Source organism: Podarcis raffonei, chromosome 14 (genome assembly GCF_027172205.1).
Source record: "Podarcis raffonei isolate rPodRaf1 chromosome 14, rPodRaf1.pri, whole genome shotgun sequence".
Lineage (NCBI taxonomy): Eukaryota > Metazoa > Chordata > Lepidosauria > Squamata > Lacertidae > Podarcis > Podarcis raffonei.
Genome location: NC_070615.1, coordinates 23,975,087 through 23,998,376, shown reverse-complemented (window position 1 = coordinate 23,998,376; position 23,290 = coordinate 23,975,087). Strand labels below are relative to the sequence as shown.

General features: G+C 43.2%; 1 protein-coding gene across 4 annotated transcripts in view; it reads left to right on the top strand.

Moving 5' to 3' along the window:
- Positions 1 to 1,025: 1,025 nt before the first annotated feature.
- The window catches only part of CHD2 (chromodomain helicase DNA binding protein 2), a 65,289-nt gene continuing 43,024 nt past the window's right edge, over positions 1,026 to 23,290 (top strand). For 2 of the 4 annotated variants that reach the window (XM_053365711.1, XM_053365710.1), the window contains exons 1-4: positions 1,026 to 1,781; positions 2,126 to 2,264; positions 18,436 to 18,655; positions 19,838 to 19,924. In XM_053365711.1, the coding sequence (XP_053221686.1) occupies positions 2,203 to 2,264; positions 18,436 to 18,655; positions 19,838 to 19,924 (369 nt within the window). In that variant the 5' untranslated portion in view covers positions 1,026 to 1,781; positions 2,126 to 2,202. Of the gene's footprint in view, positions 1,782 to 2,125; positions 2,265 to 18,435; positions 18,656 to 19,837; positions 19,925 to 22,760; positions 22,876 to 23,290 lie in introns of those variants that run through there. The other 2 variants (XM_053365713.1, XM_053365714.1) reach the window with 2 other exon arrangements.

Here is a 23,290-nt window from a genome sequence, read left to right as displayed (position 1 = left end):
CCATTCTTAATGTGTATTCTGTATGGCTTGCCTAGTGGTGGTTTGGGTTTAGGCAAGACACCTGAGATTCTGACTAGTGTGATTCCTTGGATATTTAATTCTGCTTGAGGTACTACTCAGAATCTCAGGTGGCCACTAACTTTGACCCAAAGGTGTTCATCAAGTTGAAGACTTGGAACCTACCTTCAAGATTAGCCTTCTTCCATTGTAGAGAATTCTCAACTAAATTCTTCAAATTTCTCACTTGAAATTATGTATTGTGTACTAGCTTTGTTGGGCTGAAATAATGTGGGGAATTGGCAACAGATTGTTTCTAGTGATGGAACTTGTCATTTGCTTGGACCTTCTGCTCTGTCACTGGAGGATAGACATTTGTCCATCCATGGTACTTTTCAATGGTATAACATGCTTTCCATATGTTTGGGGTTATGAGAAATACCCATATCCCAATCAGGAAGGGAATGGTCACTGGACAAACAACTCTTGTGCCACCTTTTCCATAGGAGTTCCAAATAGTTTTGTTAATTGTTGATGTTTGAGACGTAAGTTTTTGTCATTGGAGTGTGGCTGAAATGAAGAGCTCAGGAAATGGGTCATAATACCATAACCATGTTAGAATTATTTTACACCCTCTTGGTAACCAGCAAATTGGAATTCCAGCACAACAATTTTGTCCTTTCCAAATAGAACCACTAGGGTGGCGCTATTGAGTCAAAAGGGCTAATAGATAACTCTTTTTGTGCCCATTGGAATTACTTTTATACAATTAATGGCTTTGGGCTATTTGTGTCTCAGTGCCTATCAGAAATAAGCTACTTGAAGAATTGCTTTAAAAATTACCCTTTGGGGGTATTAGCCTTCCCATGTGAACCACTGGTGCCAACCCACTGGATACCAGTCTTCCTCCCATTCCTTCAAAATGGCTTGCTACACCACAACTTCCTGTCCAAAGAGGAAGTAATTTTAGCCCAAGGACAGTGATCTAAGGCAATCCTCTCCAACAAAAGCAACCAATAATATCTCTTTTGGCTTGGAAAGGGTGTCAGAACCAGATGGGGTTAAGTTGCCTCCTCCACAGATTGGAGTTGGGTATGAAGATGCCAGTGATGGGGGGTATGCACCCTTGAGGTGGAGGCTCCCCCTCTCTTTTTGGGTGGAAATGAAGGGGTGGGTCTATGGTACATCACCTGAGTTGTGGGGTAAATGTAGAGAGTGTCAATCAAAGGCAGAGCTCAGAGCTGGGAAGAAAGCTCTAGATGGCGGCTGTGCCTTGGAGAGCGCATTGAGCCTCCCTGCTTTTTCCCTCCTCCGCCACTTTTGCGCAACTTTGCCCAACTTTTTGGCTGCCTCAGGGGGCTCCTGCGGCCCCTAGCCTCTCGCGGGGACTGTTGTAGGGGGCATCGAGCGTTTTTCGGGCAGAAAAGCAGCTTTTTGGGGCGCTCTCCCTTCGCCTTGTTGGAAAGAAGCAGCCGTGGAGGCAGCCCAGGTCGTTGTTTTTCCTAGCTTGGAAGCCATGGCGTACCTCCATTTTTGTGCGCTCTCTTAATGAGCTTTTTTTCCTCCGGATCTTTTTTACCCCATCTTTTGGCTCTAATTATCGCCTCTGGCAATTGAACGAATGCAGATCGTTTGGGATTAAACGCCTTATTTTATTGTTTTTCAAAAGAAATCCGGCTTTTTTCTTTCGTTCTCCGTGTTGCCGTTGAGATATTTTGGAGCTAATGTTTTCCCACGACCCGAAACTAATATCGGGTTGGACCTGGCGCCGGTGCCTGAATCAGGTAGGTGGGCGATTATTAATTACCATTTTGAAGGTTTTTTGTCCTTTTTGAATACTTTTGATTTTTTTCCCCTCGACCGGTTTCAACGACCCTGGAATGACGCAATAAAATACCGAGAATACTTGCTTCCAGGGTTACTTTAGGAAAGTTTGCAGGATGCTCCCCAGGGCTGTGTACCCTCGTGGTATTTTTTTTAAAAAATGTATAATATTCTCCGTTTTTCCCGTGTTGATCAGCGTCCTGCATTATTGTAACAAATACCATTGCAGCGTCAGGACTTTGTTCTTGGTATTGAAAGCCATAGGCACAAACTGGGACCTTACCTTTCTTTCAACTTTTGACAGTAAATACCTGGGCACAGGACTTCAAAGCAAACACAGCCACCTCTCTACCTTTCCCTTAAATATTTAAGAATAAAAAGATGATGAGAGATACGGATAAAAGCCAAGGAGAGGAGGGTTCAGTCCACAGCAATGCTTCGAGGTATGATCTCTCAACTTTATTATTTTTTTATTAACCTGATTTCATTGTTTACCGTTTGACACCCTTGGGTTACCACCAGGAGAGAAACAAAATATATATTTCAATGCTTTTGATTTTTTTTTCCTATGGAGTGACCTTGAGCTTGCTAATATGCCACACCCTGATTTTCTTTTTTTTTGGGTTGCAATTTCTGGAAGTTGTGGTGTGATTGAAAGGCCCCATGCCATAGTTAAAAGGTAAAGCACCTTTCTACAGATGGAACCTTTTCCTGTATATTATGCAAGTTTTAGCTTCTGAATTTTGTGTTTTTGAGGGGTTTTGTGCTGTGAAAAATGACCTTGCCTATATAGCCACTGCTGCATTGCACCATTTTACATATAAGGGATTTTTTTTCCTTTGAAGAATTTGTGAAGTCTAAACTTTAGTTGAAGGCCAGACAGAAGCCTGATAGTATTGTAAATAAGAAACTACACAGAGTTTTCTGAATGAAAAAAAAAATCATTTTATAATAAAAACCAGAACGTGTGTGTGTGGTTGACACCCTTTGCTTCATATTCAATTTGGCTTTACAGAACTTTGATACTGTTTTAGGTATTTTAATATATTTTGATACACTTTAACCAGATTTCCCCATTGATAGTAGATTCTTCCATTTAAAAGAGAAATGAACTAAGTGGGACACCTTGGAATCTTGTCTATTTTCTTTTTAACTTGGAGTAAATTTTAATGTTTGGGATTTTTTGTGTATTTTTTTTTTGCAGGTGTTGGGATGGCAAGTCTAATAAAAATATTTTTAATTTGGATCTGTCACTTTTTTGCTTAACCCTGTAGCAAGGGAATTCTAGCTGTGTGTCCCTGATAATTCTGATAATAATTTTCTGCAACATATTTACTGACCCTAGCTTGTTTTGTTACTTAAAATCCCATTTTCAGCTTTTTTGGGTTTATAATCCTGAAAATAATTTGTGTACCAACCTGTTCCTTGTAAGTGTATGAATTATATATTGTGATGTTTAGATTTTAATTCAATAGATTATTAGAATTTGAATTAATACCATGTGGTAGAAAAACCCTAGGGGTTGTGGGTGTTTTCCTACAGTATGTTATGCACTAAAGAAATTCAAAGTTTAAGCAATGTAAAATATTACAGTGGATGTGGATATATTTAATTGATGATTAAAACTGAAGGCAGCTGCAATTTTTGATGGGGGTGAAAAAGCCATTTGATTCCCACACTTAGGTACAAGAAAGCATGGATCTCTTTTTAGGAATCCATAATTTTCAACTCTATGAAACTCACAATTCAGACATGCAGTTGTGAAAGTCAAATTGCTGACTTGGTAACAACATTGTTTTTGAAATTAGCTGGTTAATCGGTTTATCCACGTTGATAGAAACCCACTGCATTTTAGTAATAAATAAATGTGATAAACTGAACAAAGGGGTTTAGTATCGTGAGGGGCAGCAAACTAAACCTTTAAAAAGCTTTGAAATGTGAATTGAATTAGAAAATTAGATTAACCACCCCTTTGACATTCCCCCCCCTTTCTTCCCCATGGGTATATTATTTGCATAACCTCCACACATGAACTTTTGCTTTCCTGGTAAGCATTATGTTAACACCTTTTGTATTGAAATAAAGATCCCTATTCTCCCCCCTCCCCTTGCAGTTCTTCAAAGGAAGATATTTACTACTAGCAATACTTTATCACGGGGACCAATGGAAAAAACAATATTTACTGTAAACAATTCCTCCTTGGAGTTCATTTTCTGAGCTGTTGGTTGTCTCAATGTTGTAGAAGGTGTATCTGTGGGGAAAGTACTTTTAGGAAGGCCACCTCAAAATTGTACTCACACATCCTACTTGCAACTTCCTTTCTGTATCTGATTGGGGTGGAGAAACGTGTCATAGATGGTTTACATCAAGGCCTCTCTTGATTGGGAGTTAAGTGATAAGATTGGGGTGCTGGTTGAAGGGTGGGTAAATGTGTATATGAGACAGAGAGATGGGACTAGTCCCATGCTCCTTATATTGTTTTTAGGAGAAAGAAGTAACTTACCTTCCTTTGCTTCCCCCACCCTGCAAAAATTGGCTCAAGATTTCTTTTCCCTAAGTGTTTCCTATGCTTTGGTCCACAAGAATACATTGTGCAGAGAACACAATTCCTACTGGGAAATATTTTGAGAACACATTTTGTTCTTGCAGGAAGTTTTGCTTTTTAATACTTGCTCCACAGTTTTGGAATAGGGATTCTATGTGGCTCATGATATTTAGGGTCACTTCTTGTTCTCTTCTTCAATATGCCGTTATATTGGATGGGATAAACTCCCAAATAATATACAACTCAAGTCCATGTTCTGATGCAGCTTGTCATTGCACAATGGTTGCCTACTATAGTTTCTCTGGTTTTATAACCTTTAATCCTATTCATAATTATAATGTTACACACTTCTTAGCCTAACAAGTGGATGCTGTGAGTGAACAGTGAATATTCTCATGTGGTTATGGGCAAGTATGTTGAATGTAAAAGCTGTGGTGGCATATTCTGCAACAAAACCTGTTATGGTTTAAGTTGGGTGGAGAACCTGTGACTTTCCACATGCTGTTGACCTACAATTTTCATCATCCCTGACAATGGGCCACACTGACTGGGCCAAAGGGATTTTTTAGTCCAACATCTGGAGGACCACAGGTTGCCCACTTTTGGTTTAGGTTATAAATAGCTTGGAACACTTCCAGTCGTTTGGAAAAAAGATTTCGTTCAAAGCCCAAGCTATTAAGAACTTCACACAAGGTTTGTCATGGAACCATATTATTCCCAATATGCTCATGAACCAATTAATTTTAAATTCCCATACCACTGCATGTCAAAATGTTCTGCAATGCTTACAATAAAAACAGAAAATCAAAACACAATGCAATATTTTAAAAAGAATAGAGAAACACACTCCCTCTTAAAACCTGGCTTAAGTCACAGTCCGATGCATGTTATGCGGAACTAAGTCCTGTTGAACACAGTTGGGCGTCTTGTGTTAATGAAAAGCACCTTTCAGCGATGAAAATGTTTCCTGTTGCTGCCTGAAAGCTAGGGAAGGAAGATACCAGGTTAATCTTCCTGGCAAGGGAATTTGCTAACTGGGGTGCCACCCCCAAGTAGGCTGTTGATTAGGATGGGCCACCAGTGCCTCTCCAGCTGTTGCTGTTCTGTACTTTCCATCATCTTTGATCCTTGGTCATGCTACCGGGGCTGCTTGAGTTGGGAGTCCCAACAGTTTCTGGATGGTCACAGGTTAGTTGCACCTTCTGCAAGATCCTTAGCTACACCATATTTAAGATGGGGGCACCTGCAACAAATACTACCTATACATAAGAAGTTCCATGAGGCTGCACAACCTGACCCTAAGTATAAGTTAAAGAAAACTTGCTTCCAAGTAAACATAGTTGGGATTGGGTTGTTACTTGGAAGTAAGCTCTGCTGGAGTCCTGGTAAACAGTACACAGGATTGGGGTATTCAATAACACATGAGAAGAGTCTGCATAACGTTACGATTTCTTACAAATAGCTGTTTGAGACTTGTCCTTTGTGCTGTTCGAAATGCATGCTCACATCGCAAATCCTTCGGTATGGCAACATTTATGTTTTCCTCCATGCACCACAATCTATAAACTAGTTAAGACTACACAGAGTTAATATAGCATTTTTGTTATGCCCGCTAACGCTCTCCCTGCAGGCTGGGGGCTTTTATTTCCAGAGGAATTAATTTCTCATTAAAGCTGTAAGCAGTAACTGTAAGCTGCATCTTGCAGATTTCTGTTAACAAGCACATTCAGCTAGTGGCGGCCATTTTATGAAGCACCACTCCTATTTAAAATGAGGATTTTTAGCTGGGGACAATGAGCAATGAGGGTGGAGGGGAGAGAGGGAGAGAATTACTGGCGGGGGAGGGGGGGCCTTAATATCTTTTGCGGTGTGAGGCACAAAGCATTTATTTTGGGGGAGAATAAATGGGCTAGGTGGGTCAGATCAAAATAAGAAAATGCTAAGCATTTTACTGCAGGTCTGCTTTGTCACAAAATGGCTGTTCCTTTGTGCCGCATAGCTGACAGACATACTGCATTGCACTGTGTACTCTTTTTTTTTTTAGCACAGCAGGAAGTTGCTGGTGGATAGTTCAAAGGCCATCTTGGGCTGGACGAGAGCTCTGGTTGGCTGCCGGCTCACTTGGAAACAGGAGGGTCAACAATGGCAGAGCTCTGTGTCAGCCGGAGCCCTGCCTTCCTGGTGACATCACAGTACTCTCATATCTCACAGCCAGACAGCTTTCTGCCTGCTCCAGCCAACCAGGGCGGATTAGAAAGAAGCCTTTTGCATGCAGCGTGCTCACTTCCGCGGTGCTGGAAAGCAAGAGGCTGAGAGCAATGCAGCGCTTAAAAAGCATGAAGCTTTTTTAAAAAACGAAACAAAAACTGTGTGGTGGCAAAATAAAAAAAGGATGTGCGTCTTCATAGCCAGTGGCAACATGACCAATAAACCAGAATACGCCGCTAAAAAACGCTGGGTTTCCCCTTGAGTAATCTACTTCCCCTTATGCTCAAACCATTTTTGGAAGAATAGCAAGAGAATGGCTTTTCAGGCAACATACTTTTTGAGGAACGACCTTTTTTTCAGGCTAGAGCACACTTCGTCGGCAGTCTCGTCAGATATTGGGGAGAACCCAACCATTTCTCCCTAAGCTATTTTGCTTTAATGGGTACAGAACGTGTGTATGTTTAACTATGTCTGATCTGGCTGCAGTTTAACAAAGGAGAACACAGTCCTTTATACTGGAAGAAGACTGCTATTTGGGGCAGCCTCACACATTAGATCAAATTTAAACAGGGATTTCACAACAGGAAGGTTATGTTAATACCCTATAATCCCCGGCACCTGGCCAGGTGTGGAATAATTCAGGTGAATCACTTTTACAAACATTTGCTGAAATGTTTCAAATTGAGATTTAATAATGACATAGGTGTATGCATTCACAGCTGCTGAAAAGCCACATTGCCTATCCTGGAAAGCTCATAATTTTGGAGGTGTTCCCTCAGGTGTTTAGGGAAATGCATTCTATATATTTTACACATATTTCCTCAAAATAGGTGATGTTCCCTTAACAATTCAAGCCAGCTGGTAGCGCTTTGGCAACCTTTGAACTGAAAAGTTTGTGTTTCCTGTACTGTGAACTCTTGCTACTTAATCCCCAACTTTTTTGTTTTGGATCCTGTCTGGTGCTCCATTGAACTTTCTGAATCATTGCAAAACTCACCCTGATCTCTCCTTTACACCAGAGGTTTACCTTGTGAAGAGTATAGGTCAGAAGAGTGCCTGTGAAGAACATATTTAATGCAGTTAAAGATGTAAGAGATCTGGAATGTCACAAGACTAGTGTTTGTCTTCCGCCTTCCTCTGACTTCCCCATTGTTTGAGATGTGAGTCACAGATGGCCTCATTCTTGCTGTTTGCAAGCTAGCAATTGCTGCTAATTAATGTAGAAGCAGCCCAAGTAACTGGATCTGGTTTAATGAAGAGAAAAGGAATGGCCTCATTCTGCATAACTTTAAAGTGCCATTGTCTCTTATGCCAATGAACACAAGTACAGGAAAACAAAAAAGCCCTTGCTCTGTGTACACAAATAACCTGATTGCAGACTGGCAGGTTTTCAACTTGTGTGCCCTGTAACCCTGCCTCAATTTGTAATTGTTCGGTCATCAAAACTGTTACCACCCCAAAATGGCAAAATATGGATCCGAGTTTTTAATTGCTCTGTGAATTTTCATCCGTCTTGTGGGCACTTCATACATGAAATGGTACAGTGGTGCCCCGCAAGACGAATGCCTCGCTAGACGAAAGGGTTTTCCGTTTTTCGATGCGCTTCGCAAGACGAATTTCCCTATGGGCTTGTTTTGCAAGACAAAAACGTCTTGCGATTTTTTTCGCTCCCCCCCCCCTTTTTCTAAGCCGCTAATAGCCTTTTAGCCGCTAAGCCGCTAATAGGGTTGCTTCGCAAGACGAGAAAACCGCTAGACGAAGAGACTCGCGGAACGGATTATTTTCGTCTTGCGAGGCACCACTGTAAACGCCAGTGGGTGATATTCAGTAGGTTTGTCTACTCTTATCAGGACTATTTTGATCTATTGGTACATGTGCACCTTAAATCTGGTAGGCTGCTCGTCTACAAATGATTCATTGCTTTCCAGGCACATTTGCCTAGGCACCTGGGTTGTTTCCATCTTTTTGAGGTTTAATTATTTTTAGCAGACCATGCCCACAGTGGCTCACATTAAATATTTTTTTAAGAATCAACAATTAAGCACCAGGCATGCTGACAGTTTCAAATAGGACAGAGTCAAAAAGTCAGGTTCAACAGTACAGTGATTAGAGAAAAAAATGCAAATTTCAAAGGGAATTTGCATCTGATGGACTCTAGTTGTGAAAGCTTGTGCCACAATAAATATGTTAAGCCTTTAAGATGCCACTTTTAAGGTTCAAATGAAGTGCAAAAGCAAGATCAAAAACTGCAGTGAAAACAAAAAGACTAGCTAACCAAACTCCCAATTCCAGTCCTGGTCTTGCTGAACTCCAGGGGAGCACAGAAGAGTTCAGTCTGAATGCAGGTAAGATATTGTCAATTTGGAGGGAAGATAGGCTGTATGCCCAAATCCCATCTAATCCCTGGATCCAGCAAGGGTTAAAATCTAAGCAAGGATTAATTTGTTGGAATAGCCAGGCCAGCTTCTTTGTAATGGCTCCCTAAGTATGGGTCATTAAGGTAACAAAGGAAGTGGCTCTGTGCCAGAGGAGAAATAGGTGCCCCCCCCAAACTGGCTGGTAATTAGAAATACAAAGGCCAGAGTAGAAGCTAGAAGCAGGAGGCAGGCGGAAGCCTGAGAGACATGCGTGATTTCTGCTTGAATCCAACTCTCTGGCTATGGAAGAAGCAAGACCACCTTGGGGTGTTAATGCTTTCAGCACCTCCAGCATAGGTTTAGGTTGTATATGTGTGTAAATAAGCCATATATCCTAAATCAGGCATAGGGCAACTCGGCCCTCCAGATGTTTTGGGACTACAACTCCCATCATCCCTAGCTAACAGGACCAGTGGTCAGGGGTGATGGGAATTGTAGTCTCAAAACATCTGGAGGGCCGAGTTGGCCTATGCTTGTCCTAAATACACCACAGTCTCCTCTGATCCTCATTCTCAGGAAACTGAACCCTGGGTAGGCACCTGAAATCGCCCACTACTCAGAGATTGGGTTGGCATGCAACAATACATTGGGAATAGGTAGTGAGCTAGCTTGTTTTCACCTGTTTTCACTTCAGGGAGACCCTTGTGGCATCTGCAAAGCGGGCATCCTGGGAACATAGGGAGCTACTCTAGGCTGATTTTGGTTCCTCTAGTTCAGTATTGTTCACTCTGATCATAGAGCATAGAATGACTGGTAGCAGCTCTCTAACTTTCCGGGCTGCGGTCTCCTGGCAATGCTGGGAATTCATCTTCTGCATTCAGAGCAGGTGTTCAGGGTTAGGCTTAATTCTACAGCAAACCTGGTGATGTGGGTTTAATGGAAAATTATGAATTGGAAAATTGTCCTAGGCAACGTTGCGTCGGGAATTTTCCAGCTTATATTAGTAACATTTTTGATGCTTCAGAAAGTGATCCAATTTAGCAGGTTTATTTGTGTTTGGCAAAACTTCCAAGTTTATTTAATGTTGTATTTGCAATCACTGTGCATTTATTGTTCCTAAAAAAATACTTGCACCACATGCATGAAAACAGGAAGCAACCAATGAAAATGGCAAAAAAGGCAGATCTGTCTCAAGGATGCTGAATAGCAGTGCTTTTTATTAGTGGACATTCATAAAAAGTGTTACCTTTCAGCTTCTTTGAGATTGATTTGCCTTTTTTTGTCACTAATTGTGAAATGACCCCCCCCCCACCCATTCCATACTATATGACCCAGCTTCCAGTAGAAGTGCTTGATTGTGGGCTGTGACCCACACCAGTGTTGCTTCCTAAAGGTAAAAACAAAAATTTTTTCCCCTTCCAGTAGCACCTTAAAGACCAACTGAGGTGCTACTGGAAGGAAAAATTTTTTTTGTTTTGACTATGGCAGACCAACACGGCTACCTTTCTGTTCCTAAAGGTGGTGAGAGGTGTGGTTTTTGTTTTTTGTGTGTGTGTGTGTAGAGATGGCTCACATTTCAGAAATTATGCTTAACCCTACTCAATTTACGTAGTTTCCCTTCCTATTCAAGAAGACAAGAGTTTGCAAGATTCTTGTGAAGAGTTGTGGTTTGTGGGTAGGTCAGATTCTTAACAGGGCCAGTGATGCCACAGACCAAAAACTTGAAGAAGTGATACAACTTCTTTAATTAGGATTATAGTTGCTCAAGATTCTGGCTGTGAGTTTCTGCAGTCATTGAAAGCAAGATGATTATTATTATTTATTTATTTTAAAAGCTGAATTTCCTTGGTTTGGGTTCGAAGAACACAAAGTTCTACCAAGTTAACATTTTCCATGAATTTTTGTGTGTGTAACTTTGAGCCTGGGTTTTATCCACCTTCAACGTGCGTTCAAAGCAAATTTTCACCCTCAAAGAATTCTGGGCAATGTAGTTCACCCCTCACAGAGTTACGATTCCTAGCAGCCCTTAAACAAACCACGGTGTCCAGAATTCTTTGAGGAAAAGAGTGTGTTTTTAAAATGTCATGTGTACCCAATTTATGTCACACCCAGAAATTGGTTGCATTCAGTTACGTTATACTCAAAAGTAGGCCCACTGAAATAAATGGGCCTAAGTTAATAATGGCCGTTAATTTCAATTGGATGCAACCCCTCCCCATCTACCCCTCCCCATGCTTATGCCTGAAAAAAGTATTGTGTAACTTGAAAGTAAGCTCTCATCTGTTGGGATGCTCCCCACCCCCCCCATCACATTGCTGGGAGAATTACTTCATCTTTTGAGTCTAAAGTAGCCTTTGGTTTCCCCTCTCTCTTTCCTGAGTGTGAACTGGGAAGAGTCTTCCTATTGACATTGTCAGAGATGCTCTTTAATCATGGGGGGGGGGTGATGGGCCATTATGCTTGATCTCTTTCTTTGCTGCACTTTTTGTTCACTCAGTAAAACATCCGTATCCCTGGCAACCTATTATTCCCTGATGGAGGCCACATTCACAGGGTTAAATCCAAGCAACTCCCCCTCTGGATGTTGAAACTCCAGATGTCACAGAACAATGGAAATCTTGTGGCCTTGCAGCAAAAGCAGCCTGTGGGGGCGTATGCTCGGGAGTCAGGCCCCTCCAGTTTGCATTCAGTGGCTGTCTGGGAACGGGCCTGTGTGATGTATTAGGAAACTGAAAAAGAGGGTGAATATGAGGATCCTAGAGGGTTTTTTGGGGGTGGGCGGGCACAAAGGAAAACAGTTATGAGAAAGTTTCCTAAAAGCAATGCAAACCATGAGAAAAAGAGTGCTGTGATAGTGTGTTGCATGGGGAAAGAAAAGGAACTTCCTGAAAGGTTATGCTATAGTCTTCAAGGTTCCGCAAGAAATCTCTTGTTTTTGCTGCATGACACTAAGGCTACATTCATACATTTAAAGCACCGTGATACCGCTTTGAACAGCCAGTTGCTTTTACTGGGGTACTCTTGAGAATCATAGCTCTCTGATCTACACCCTTCATGATGCACAGTTTCCAGAATTCTTTAGGGGAACCCATGGCTGTTTAAAGTTGCATCCCGATGCTTTAAATGTATGGAGTGAATGTGCCCTTGCTCTGCTGATAGGACTGGACTAGATGGGGGCAATATGGCAAAGGAAGGGTCTTTTGAAGAAGCCAGGCTTCAACTCTTTGGAAGCACATCTCGCTGTAAGGGATAATCTGTGGAATAAGATGGCCATTTTGAGAGAGCCTTCAGGTGTCCTTGGAGGAGAGAAGGGCCATCATCACTGTCCTCTGCAGATATCAGCTTAGCAGGAGGTCGATTCACACAATACAGGAACCAGGCCTTGAGCTTTGTGGCATCTGACCCTTGGAAATTCCCTCAGGTTAATTACAGATAGGTAGCCGTGTTGGTCTGCCATAGTCAAAACAAAAAATTTTTTTTCTTTCCAGTAGCACCTTAAAGACCAACTAAGTTAGTTCTTGGTATGAGCTTTAGAAGTGTGCATGCACACGAAAGCTCATACCAAGAACTAACTCAGTTGGTCTTTAAGGTGCTACTGGAAAGAATTTTTTTTTCCTCAGGTTAATTATCAGACAGAAGCTGTATCTGTTACCTTTTCTGTACCTTCTGAAGACAAGCCTTTTAAGTCAGGGGTCATGAACCTTTTTCAGCCGTGGGCCGGTCCACCGTCCCTCAGACCAAACTATATTTTGAAAAAAAATATGAACAAAATCCTATGCCCCACAAATAACCCAGAGATGCATTTTAGATAAAAGCACACATTCTACTCATATAAAAACACCAGGCAGACCCCACAAATAACCCAGAGGTGCATTTTAAATAAAATCACACATTCTACTCATGTAAAAACACACTGATTCCCGGACTGTCCGCGGGCCGGATTGAAAAGGCGATTGGACCGCATCCTGCCCACGGGCCTTAGGATGCCTAAGTCTGTTTTAAGTGGAGATGTTTATCCCAGCCTATATCTGCTTTGGAATTGTCATTAGTACGTTTTATGTTTTTGTTTCGTCAGTTATGGATCTGCAGCCCTGGCCTCCTTAATCATAATAATAATGATGATGATGATAATCATAAATCATAATCCTCATCGTTCAAGCTGGCTGAGGCCGATGAGTGTTGGAGTCAAACAAAATCTGGAGGGCACCACTTTGGCTACCCCTACCAACCAAAGTTTGAGTTTAGTACTTTACTACATTTTCAGATGAGTATACATAAACAGAGCAACTTTATTGTGGATGAAATTGCTCGAGAGACGTGTTTATGAAATGCACTCAGAGATCAGGCATGTGCACCACCACTTTTAAGTTTGTTAATAGCAGCTTCCTGCAGTTGAAGGGGAAACCCCCTTTTCTACCAAAAGATGCACCACAGAACTGGGTGTGTGGCTAATTTTGCAGGTCCTTTGACTGCTCGGTATGTGGTTTGTGTTAGGAAGCTGAAAACCCTTTAGATTTCTCTGGGGAGGAAAAGTAGCTTCATTGTCCCATTTAAATCTTGCCTGTGGCTCTTGTGTTTGGCAGAGGCTGAGCCTTTTCAAATGCTGTCTATTTTCCTGTATTTACTTTAAAAACTTGTTGGTCCTTAAGAAAAATTCTAAAACATTTATTAGTGCAATATCTTTATTAGATCAACCAAATGATCACAAAATACTCAAAATATTTGCACACTATTTTTGGGACATTTTTGGTTGGTCTAATAAAGGTATTGCCCTAATAACTATTTTGGCTTATTTAGCGTTGCCCTATTTCAAAAAGTAAACACCAGGGCATCCTGAAAGTTGTTAAACCCCCCCCAAAATTTGGAAACCCCCCAAAATTTTGTAGTACCACCTTTCAGAAATCCCCCTCCGGACGTCAATTCCGCCTTTGAAATCCTGGTAATATGCGGGAAAATCCGGACCTATCCAGCCCTAGATCATTTATTTTAGGTAGCCCATTGAGATACTGATCTACCACAAAGTAGCCCATGTATATTCTAATTACGTTTACCCCACTTCTCCCTAACATGGGTTGCCACTGACCCAGAAAGCACACACTTTGGTCTGCTCTTATGCCTTTAGTATCAGATTGATTTGTATAAATTGGAAAATGGAGATATTAATCTCTGTGCCATGAAAAACTCCTGGTAATTCTTACAGATCAGTTCACAGCTAGGAGGGTGCCAGCTGAAACTTTGGTTACTCTACTTTTTGCTTGGTAGCACCAACTGATCTCTAAGCTAGCATTCCCAGACCCTCTTCAGCAGAGGCATAGCTAGGGGAGGCAGGGGGCACTGGGTGCCACACCGTGGAGGGTGGCACTTACCGTGGGGCCTGCAGCATGCCTGAGCTGCACGTTTCTCCTGGGAGTAATGCAGTGGCTTGGGTGGTGTGGGGCTTACGTCTGCCTGCCTTTTCGCTGCTCGAAAAAGCGTCGCGGGCCTGCAGGGCGCTTGTGCGGAATGTGGTTTGGACACTGGGATTCTGGCGTGCTCTCACCTGTCCCAATTTGGAACGTCACAAATGTGCTGAAGAAGAATAATCACTAGAAAAGTGCCTCTAGGCACATGCAGAGTGCTTTCCCCTCGCACATGAGCAACCACAGCTTCCTGCATTGCAGCTAGGATTAGGAAGAAAGGCCTGAGGGTGAAATTCAAGCCCCAGGGTGCTCTATGTGGCTCTCAGAACTTTCACCAGGTGGCACCCAGCACTGGCCCGTTTTTCCCCACACTCTTGGTGACTGCTTCTGTCTGGTTGGAAAATGTGTTTGAACTCTGATAATGCCTCTTTCTTGTCTGGATGGAAGACACAAGAGGGATGTCTTTGTGTAGAAACCAGCCTCTGCCCAACCCACCACTGGTGTGTGGCCAATGAAAGATTGCCCAGAAGGTAATATGGCCCTTGGGCTGAAAACAGTTGTCCCACTCCTGTTGTAGGTAAACAAACAATGGCTGGGCACATGCTAGCTTCTTCTCCCTTGTGAAACGGAACAGTTGTGTTTTGATAGGCTTTTAAGGTGTGGCATAGCTAATGTGGTGACCTTCAGATGCTGCAGGACTTCAATGTCCATCATCCCTGGCAACTGGCCATGCTGCCCAGGGTTGGTGGAAGATGGAGTCCTATAGTATCTGGACATGGAAGTCCAATAGCAGGCCAGGATCATTCAGTGTGCACCTTAAAGGGTTACTTCTGTTAATTTGTCAACTAGCCAAGGGGTGGCAGCAGAGGTGTTGCTTAGCAACCAGGTAGAGTTGCATGATCTTCACTGTAGTAGCATGTGCCCTGATTGGTTGTATAGTTCTGAGGGAGTTTTACCTCTGTACATTTGGTTGAGTACCTTCCTTCTATGTAAAATACCTGAACTAAGAAAGAAAATCTCTTATTCCTTTCTCCTCGGATTGTACTGTTTTGTTCATTTTCCTCAGTTATCAGGTTTTCTTCTCTATTTAAGTGCTAACATTCTGGCGCTCACTGCATGGGCTGCCCCTGACCTAGTTTTATTTACTGCCAGTTTTGATATGTAACATCCTTTAGCCTTGCTGCCTGCGTCCATGACTCCCGCTCCTGTTTCACCCTCACAGCAACCCTGTGAAGTAGGTTAGATGTACGTGTTACCCAGGGATATTTATGGAGAGTTTGAACACGGCTCGCTTTGCTTCTTGTTCCAACACTCAACTGCTCAACCACATTGCTTCTTTTACTCTTTCCCTCCAAAGACCCCAAGACTTCATGTCAAACTCAGCAGCCTTACATATGGAGAGTTTGGGGGACCTGGGGTAGCTCAGTGGAAAGAGCACGAGACTTTTACTCACAGGGTCATGGGTGCAAGCCCCACCTTGGGCAAAAGATTCCTGCATTACAGAGGGTTGGTCTAGATGACCCCCATGGTCGCTTCCAACTCTACAATTCTATGATTCTGTGTCTCAACTGAATCAGTCAAGACACTGAGGATTAAGCAACTAAACATGGGGGCGACTCCCCTGGTTAGTTCAGAACACTTGATGATCACAATAAAGGAATCAAGGGCAATTGGCAGGCCCCAGCCCACCGGCCGGTGTGTTGGGCGATTCCAGTCCTTGGATCAGTATGAAACTGCTAGCTTCAGAAGCCTTCAGAAGCTGGGCACGCACACTCAGCAGAGTAAATAACGCTGCGCAACAGAAGTGGCAGGGAGAGGCTGTGTTGAGCGTATTTATACACAGTTTATTCAGCATACATCAGGACAAAAGGAAAAACATGTCTTCTCCCCTTCATGTCCAAAGCAAGCAGCATAGGCGGAAGTTCCCAGCAAGCTCTGCTGGAGTGTAAACAGGCATGTGACACACTACAATCATGCCTGTACTTAAGGTGGAATGGAATATTCTAACAGGAGGGCTTAGGAACATATATTTGTTGCAGTTTGAATATCCCCTTCTCTAGTTCCCCCAAAGAGATAACGGAGGGAAGTGCCATAGTTCATTGGTAGAGCAACTGATCTGCATGCCAAAGCCCAGGCTCGGTGCCTAGAACACCCTCTTGTCTGAAACCCTGGAGAACTGCTGCCAGTCTGTGTGGGCAATATTGAGTTGATGGACCAATGATCTGACTTGGTACAAGGCAGCTTCCTCTGTCTAGGAAAGGGCTGCAGTTCACTGGTGGGGCGTTTGCTCTGAGTGCAGAAAGTTGCAGGTGCAATTCTCAGCATCTCCAGGTAGACTAGGAAAAACACCCACCCTCTGTTTAAACAGCTGGAGTCAGAACTCCTGGCACTTTGAAGAGCCTCTGTTGGTCAGTGTAGACAACCCTGAGCTAGATGGACAAAGTATGAGGCAGCTTCCTTGTTCCATGCTCCGAAACAGGCAGTGAATACATAGCTGCTGTCCAGTTCAGCAGCTAGTGTGATGCAGGCAGCTGTCCGAATCCTCTGCACATTTTTCTGGAGACCATCCTCTTCTTAAATTTGCCTTCTGTCCTCTCAAGTGTTTTTCAAAGGCCCTTCTGTTTAATTGTGCTTTTCACAACACACTTCTTCCCTTTGGGTTATCAGTGAAGAAAACAACGCAGGGAGATCTATAAGATGGTGGAGAGAGGAGCAGAGAATATTTTAAAATGGCTTCTGGCTCTCTGCCTCTGGAGCTGTTTGTTTCTGTTCTCCCCGGCACCTCTCTGCCTGAGTACCTCTATATTGCCCTCTGCCAGCTTCCCAAAGAAATGCATTTTGTGTTTTTGACCTTTTCCCTCTCATATTAAAAGAATTCAACTTGTATTTTATTTTTTAAATATTGTATTAAATCTTGCTGGAATAACATTCCAACCTCTGTGCCAGATATCAGTTTAAAGTCATTTTGTATTTTAGCCACAAATCTTTGGATTTGAAGTATTTCTTAGTTTATAACCTCCCCCTCCCCCTTTCTTAAAAAAATCACAAAAAATGCAGTTGGCAGTGGTTCTTGAACTTTCTTTCTCTTTGGGCCACACTTTCAGGAGAAAAAAATTGCTTGTACCACAACAAATTTTTTTTGATGAGAAATACATTGGAAAGAAACAACTCATAGCAGTGTTGGATTTTGAAAAGATATCTGTCTGTTTCCTGCAAATAAAAACTATATTTTGATGCTATACTATCACGTACCCACTTTAGCAAAACAAAAACAAAACAAGGCCACTTAGAGCAGTTCAGGCTTACAATCTAAAACCGCCTTTCCCATGGAAAACGAGCGAGGTCCCAACCAAAGAAGAATGGCAACTTAAATTGATGCAATATGCGCAGCTTGCGAACCTAACTCATAGAATAAGAGAACAAGAAGAACATATGTTTAAAGCAGATTGGAAAATGTTTATTGAATATATGGGGGGAAATTGTGTACATTCGAAAACGTTGGCAACATTAAGATAAATTCAACAGTGTAAATAAGTTTTGATGGATGTAATAATGGAATACTGAATGGTTTAGTTTATATAAAATATGCAGGGATTTATGTTATGCAAAATGAACCATGGAAAGAGAAGAAGGGAAGTTATTGATATTTTATGGTAGTCCAACAGCACCTGAAGCACACTAGGTGACTAACACCTGCTTAAGAATAATACAGTGGTACCTCGGGTTAAGTACTTAATTCATTCCAGAGGTCTGTTCTTAACCTGAAACTGTTCTTAACCTGAGGTACCACTTTAGCTAATGGGGCCTCCTGCCACCGCGCCGCCGCAGCCCGATTTCTGTTCTCATCCTGAAGCAAAGTTCTTAACCTGATGTACTATTTCTGGGTTAGCGGAGTCTGTAACCTGAAGCGTATGTAACCTGAAGCGTATGTAACCTGAAGCATATGTAACCCGAGGTACCACTGTAACAACAATAACTTTATTATTTATACCCTGCCCATCTGACCGGGTTGCCCCAACCACTCTGGGCAGCTTCAACAGGTCTTAAGTGTGTGAACTTGCAAGATGGTTGACAATGATGAAACCCTCTCTTCTTCCTCCACAAGTCACTCAGCATCAGAAGAGGCCTCGGGGTCTGACTCGGCCAGCCAGTCTGACAGCGAGCAAGGAAGCGAGCATGGGAGCGAATCCAACAGCAGCTCGGAGACTTCCGAAAGCCAGTCTGAATCCGAAAGCGGCTCGACGGGCTCAAAATCTCAGCAGACGCCTCTGGAAGCCAAGGAGAAACCAACATCCAAGAAAGAAAGGCTCGCCGATGTCAAAAAAGTATGTTGTTCTCTTGCTGGTGGGTATGCCTCACTCAGTTGAGTGGCATTTGGTGGAGGTGGCAAAGCACAGCCTGGTCTCTTGCCATCTACTACAAGGTCTTCTGTTTCTGGGGTTTCAAGTTTTGGTTTGATATCCTGATACTCATCTGCCTTTGCCAACCTGCTGGCTGTGGCTGATGGGAGTTGTAGTCCAAAAGATCTGGAGGGCAATGACTTGGCAAAGCCTGAATTGTGTACCCTTCTGGATTCTTTTGTGTGTCGTTGGAATTTGGCTGAGTTGCCTCTTCGGTACTTTGAACCGCTGAAGGAAATTCTGAAAAGAAGGGACAGTTTGATTGGAAGGTTTGCAAGGAGCTAGTCATGATGCGTTAAAATAAAATAAAAAAAGTGGCAGGGAAAAGACATAGAACGAGGAATGTATTAAAGGTCTGCAGAATTTGAAAGAATTTGCAGGAAATTCTGTCTTGAAGAAGAGGTGGGCTTGCAAAATCCACACACTCCATGCTATTCCTACTTTTGTTAGATAAGAATTTAAGGGTTTCTTTGCTGGATCAGGCTAAAGGCCTATCTAATCCAGCATCCTCTTCTGACAGCAGTCAAGCATTTGCCACTATTGGAAGCCACAAGCCATCCTTGAGTGCCGGCATTGCATCAGATGGTACCAATATAGGGGCAGAGGCAAGGAGCTTGTAATCAGTCTGTGGAACTCACTGCCACAAGATAATTTTGTTTACTCATTATTTATTTAGCATATGAGTGATGGCAGGTGACAACAACATGCCTTTAAAAGCAGATTGGGCAAAATCACAAAGCCTTGGTATGTTAGCTGTTGCTGGCCGTGATGGTGGAGTTGAACCTCCATGTTGTTGTTTTTATTTTGATTATGTACTTTTGCGATTTTATATTCTGATTTTATCCTGTGAACCGCCCTGAGACCTGTGGGTAGAGGCCGGTATATAAATTCAATTAATAATAATAATAATAATAATAATAATAATGAAGTTCTTTTGAGTACTGATCCCTGGTTGTAAGTGACAAGAGGAAGCCATTGGTGTCTCACCATTCTCGCTTCTAGCCTTGCAGAGTTCTTGGGAGCATAAGAAAGAGGGAACATCTGTCGACTGCCCTGAATCCATGGATGAAGGATGCAGTACAAACATGATTATTATTTATTTTGCAGATGTGGGAAGAATATCCAGATGTTTATGGGGTGAGGAGGTCGAACCGAAGCAGGCAGGAGCCCTCGCGCTTTAATATAAATGAAGAGGTAAGGGGAGGGAGGATAAAGAGGAGGGGAAAGACATTAATGGGAATGGCCAAGCCATTCTGTTCAGTGTTGCCTTTGAAACAGAGGTGGCGCCATGGCAGCTGCATTTTCCCATTGGTCGTACCATGCGCCATTCCTGCAGTCTGACCTGAGCAAGCAGCGCCCGTGGAATGCCCCTGAACTTTCAATGTTATGGTTAAAAAGTTTCAGTTGCACAATCAGAATTGGAAGTCTGATGTGGTTGTGATGTAAATGCTGGGGAAATGATTGCAGGAACGGCTGTGCTTGGAACCTCAGAGGGGCACCATTGAGATGAATTCATTTTGTGTGTATGTAGGGGTGTGTGTTTGCATGATGTTTCACTTCACTAAACCATTTACCTCCCTTTCGCACCTGTAGATAATTAGTCATCTCTTGAATTCAGTTTGGGGTTTTAATCATCTGTTGGCTGAGACATTTCTCTCCTTCCCTGCCTTCCATCAAATTCTGCTAAGAACAATGTGGTTCTGGAACTTGCGACCTTTTATTTGCTGTCCATTTTGTGAGTTGCTTTTTCCTCCCCCCTCCCTTCAATATTCCCCCACAGCCTACCAATTTGTAAGGAGGGTAAGCAGTGGTTTCGCCTTCTGTTTTTTACAGATGGAGAAAATGAGGCTCAGGAAAGTTCAGAGTCACACTGAAAATGTCCAAGTTGGAAACCCAAAGGTAGGCACCTAAATTTATATTCAAGCACCTGAAAATATAAGCGGCACCCGCATCTCCCATTCGGGAGTCCTCTGAAAATGGGTCCATTTATGCTTGGGTGCCTATATATGGATTTAGGTGCCTAGCATCAGGCACCCACGGTTGAGAATTTGTCTCAAAATGCAAATTATTGTTCTTGGCCACTTGCGGCCAACTCGGAGCTGAGTTTTGATTAGATTTGGTTTTCCTCAGTGTGCAACTTGATAGCACACTGACTTGTGTTGCATCTCCAGGGTCAAAGCTGGCATGCATCTAAGGACCAGTTGCTGGGATGCACAAGCGAGGGAAAGTGCTGTGGCATTCATATCCTGCTTGCAGGCTTCTCAGATGCATCTGAGAGCATGTTGCAGGACTAGATAGCCTGCTGGTCTGATCCAGCTGCCAGGCTGTTCTTACATTCATAAAAAAGGTGGTGCCAGAGATTGTCTTGTTTCCTACCTTTTTATACAGTCTACCTGCTAAAACCCTCGAGGCAGTTTACATTTTTATAATAAGCACTTCTGGATTTAAGATCTGACCATCAGGACAAACTCACATACTAACACATAAGGTCAAACACACACTTGTCTATTCAGGTTAGGGATAGGGAGCCTGTGGCTCTCCATATACTCCTGGACTACAACTCCCAGAAACCCTGACTATTGGCCATGCAAATTGGGGCTGATGGGTGTTGGAGTACAGGCAATTCCCTGTTTGTGTGGGAGTTGCGTTCCAGGTCATGGTTCGTGTTGGCGGTTGCGTGTCAATCGGATTCACACAAAATAGCCTTTACCTGTGTATCAGCATCTTGAGGGCCACAGGTTCTCTATCCCTACAGTATATATATCTGCATTCTGCAGTGTTTCTCCCGCTTGACTGCCCAACACTTTCCACAAATACCAGTTGTGTTTTACTCTGTAAAAGCAGTATGCATGGGGTGTTTGTGTGTGGACGCAAGGAAAGTGCTTAAGCAAATGCTCCCCGCTATTGTCCACCCAACTTCCCCTCCTTTTTCTGCTGCTCTGGGGAGACCCCCCCTCCCAAGTCCCAGATGCGGGTGGTCCAACATCCCTTCCTCTTATTGCCTCACAACAGTAATTAAGCAACCAAGCGTCCTTTACAATGGTGCTGCCTGCCGAGTGCCAAAGCCTTAGAGCTGCCTCCGTGTTTTGTTTTATAACTTTCACAATAATGGTAAGCCCGTATTCTCATTCCCCATATTACAGATGAGGGAAAACAGACTTGCTCACTGAGTGAGTTAATGGTGGAGGCAGAATTTGACTCTCGGTCTCCCAACCATCACACTGAGCCGGGTCTCAAGATGCTGGCAAAGAGATGCACCCCGTTTCCATACTAATCAACCATGGCACCCATTTTTCTGCAGTACTCTGTGGCCAGATTGTTGCTCCCTTCCTGTCCTATGATACTTAGTGATCCTACTATCATAGATGGTGCCCCCCTCCATTTCAACTTCTCCACCTCCCAAACTTCCTAGTTTTCATTATGAGATGGGAAATGAGAAAGCCAGGAGACGCTTTGCAGACCATTGTAGTTGTTTGCTTTAGGGGTGATCAGGTTGCCTGTGGCCCTTCAGAGGCTGCCAGACTTCCAGCCATGCACACAGGACATAAGTGAACAATGAGATAGTGAGGGCCACACAAGAGATAGTGAGGGCCACCAACCTGGATGGCTTCAAAAGAGGATTAATTGAAGAAATGGCTATCAGTGGCTACTGGCCAGGATGCCACATTATGCCTCTGAATACCAGTCACTGAGAATTTCAAGTGTGGAGAGGGCTGTTCCATCCAGGTCGTGCTTGTGTGCTTCTCAAAGGCATCTGATAGGTCACTGTAAGAACAGCATGCTGGTCTAGATGGGCCTTTGGCCTATTCACCAGGGTTCTTCTTATCTTCTTAACTCTTATCAACACTGATCATCATCCACATTGGTGGGGGCTACTGGGAGGCAGATTCCAAGAAAGTCTGGAGGGTGCCAGGTTCCCCATTATTGACAGAAATCCACAGATCCTCCCTCCCCGTCCCCCAAGAAAGGTCAGATCCAGTGGGCTGTTAGCATGCCATTTATGCCAGCTTTTGTTTTCCTTTTTCCCAAGTTCTGCCAATACTAGGCTCTCTCTGTAACGATGGCCCAGCATGCACTGTGCTGGTGATGTCACACCCACCTCAGATCTCCGCTGCAGACGAAAGCAGCGCCCTCTAGGGGCTCAGGTAAGTCCTGTCCTTTTTTTGTTTTACAATATTATGTGGTCTCGTAACTATTGGGCCCATTTCCTCCATTGCCATTGGCTATGCTGTAAGACAAAGAGTTGAAAACAAAAACAAAAAAATACACACATATGTGTCATTCAGTAGGAAACTTTTGCTTATACCACACAATATTGTAAAACCCAAAAAAGAACGCTCCTCTTCCCTTCTGAAATGGAGGTGGAAACGCAGAGTAGGCCCATAGTTCACCACATGGAACAGAGGCTTCCTTCCATGGAACAAGGAATGGGGAAGTTGTGCTGACGCACAGGTAGGAAGTTGTGGGAGATTTACTGCTCCCTCGCTCCTGCCACCAAGCGATGGTTTGGCTTGGTTTTGTGTCCCAACCTGGGTTCGGGATTGGTCTCACTTCAAAGGA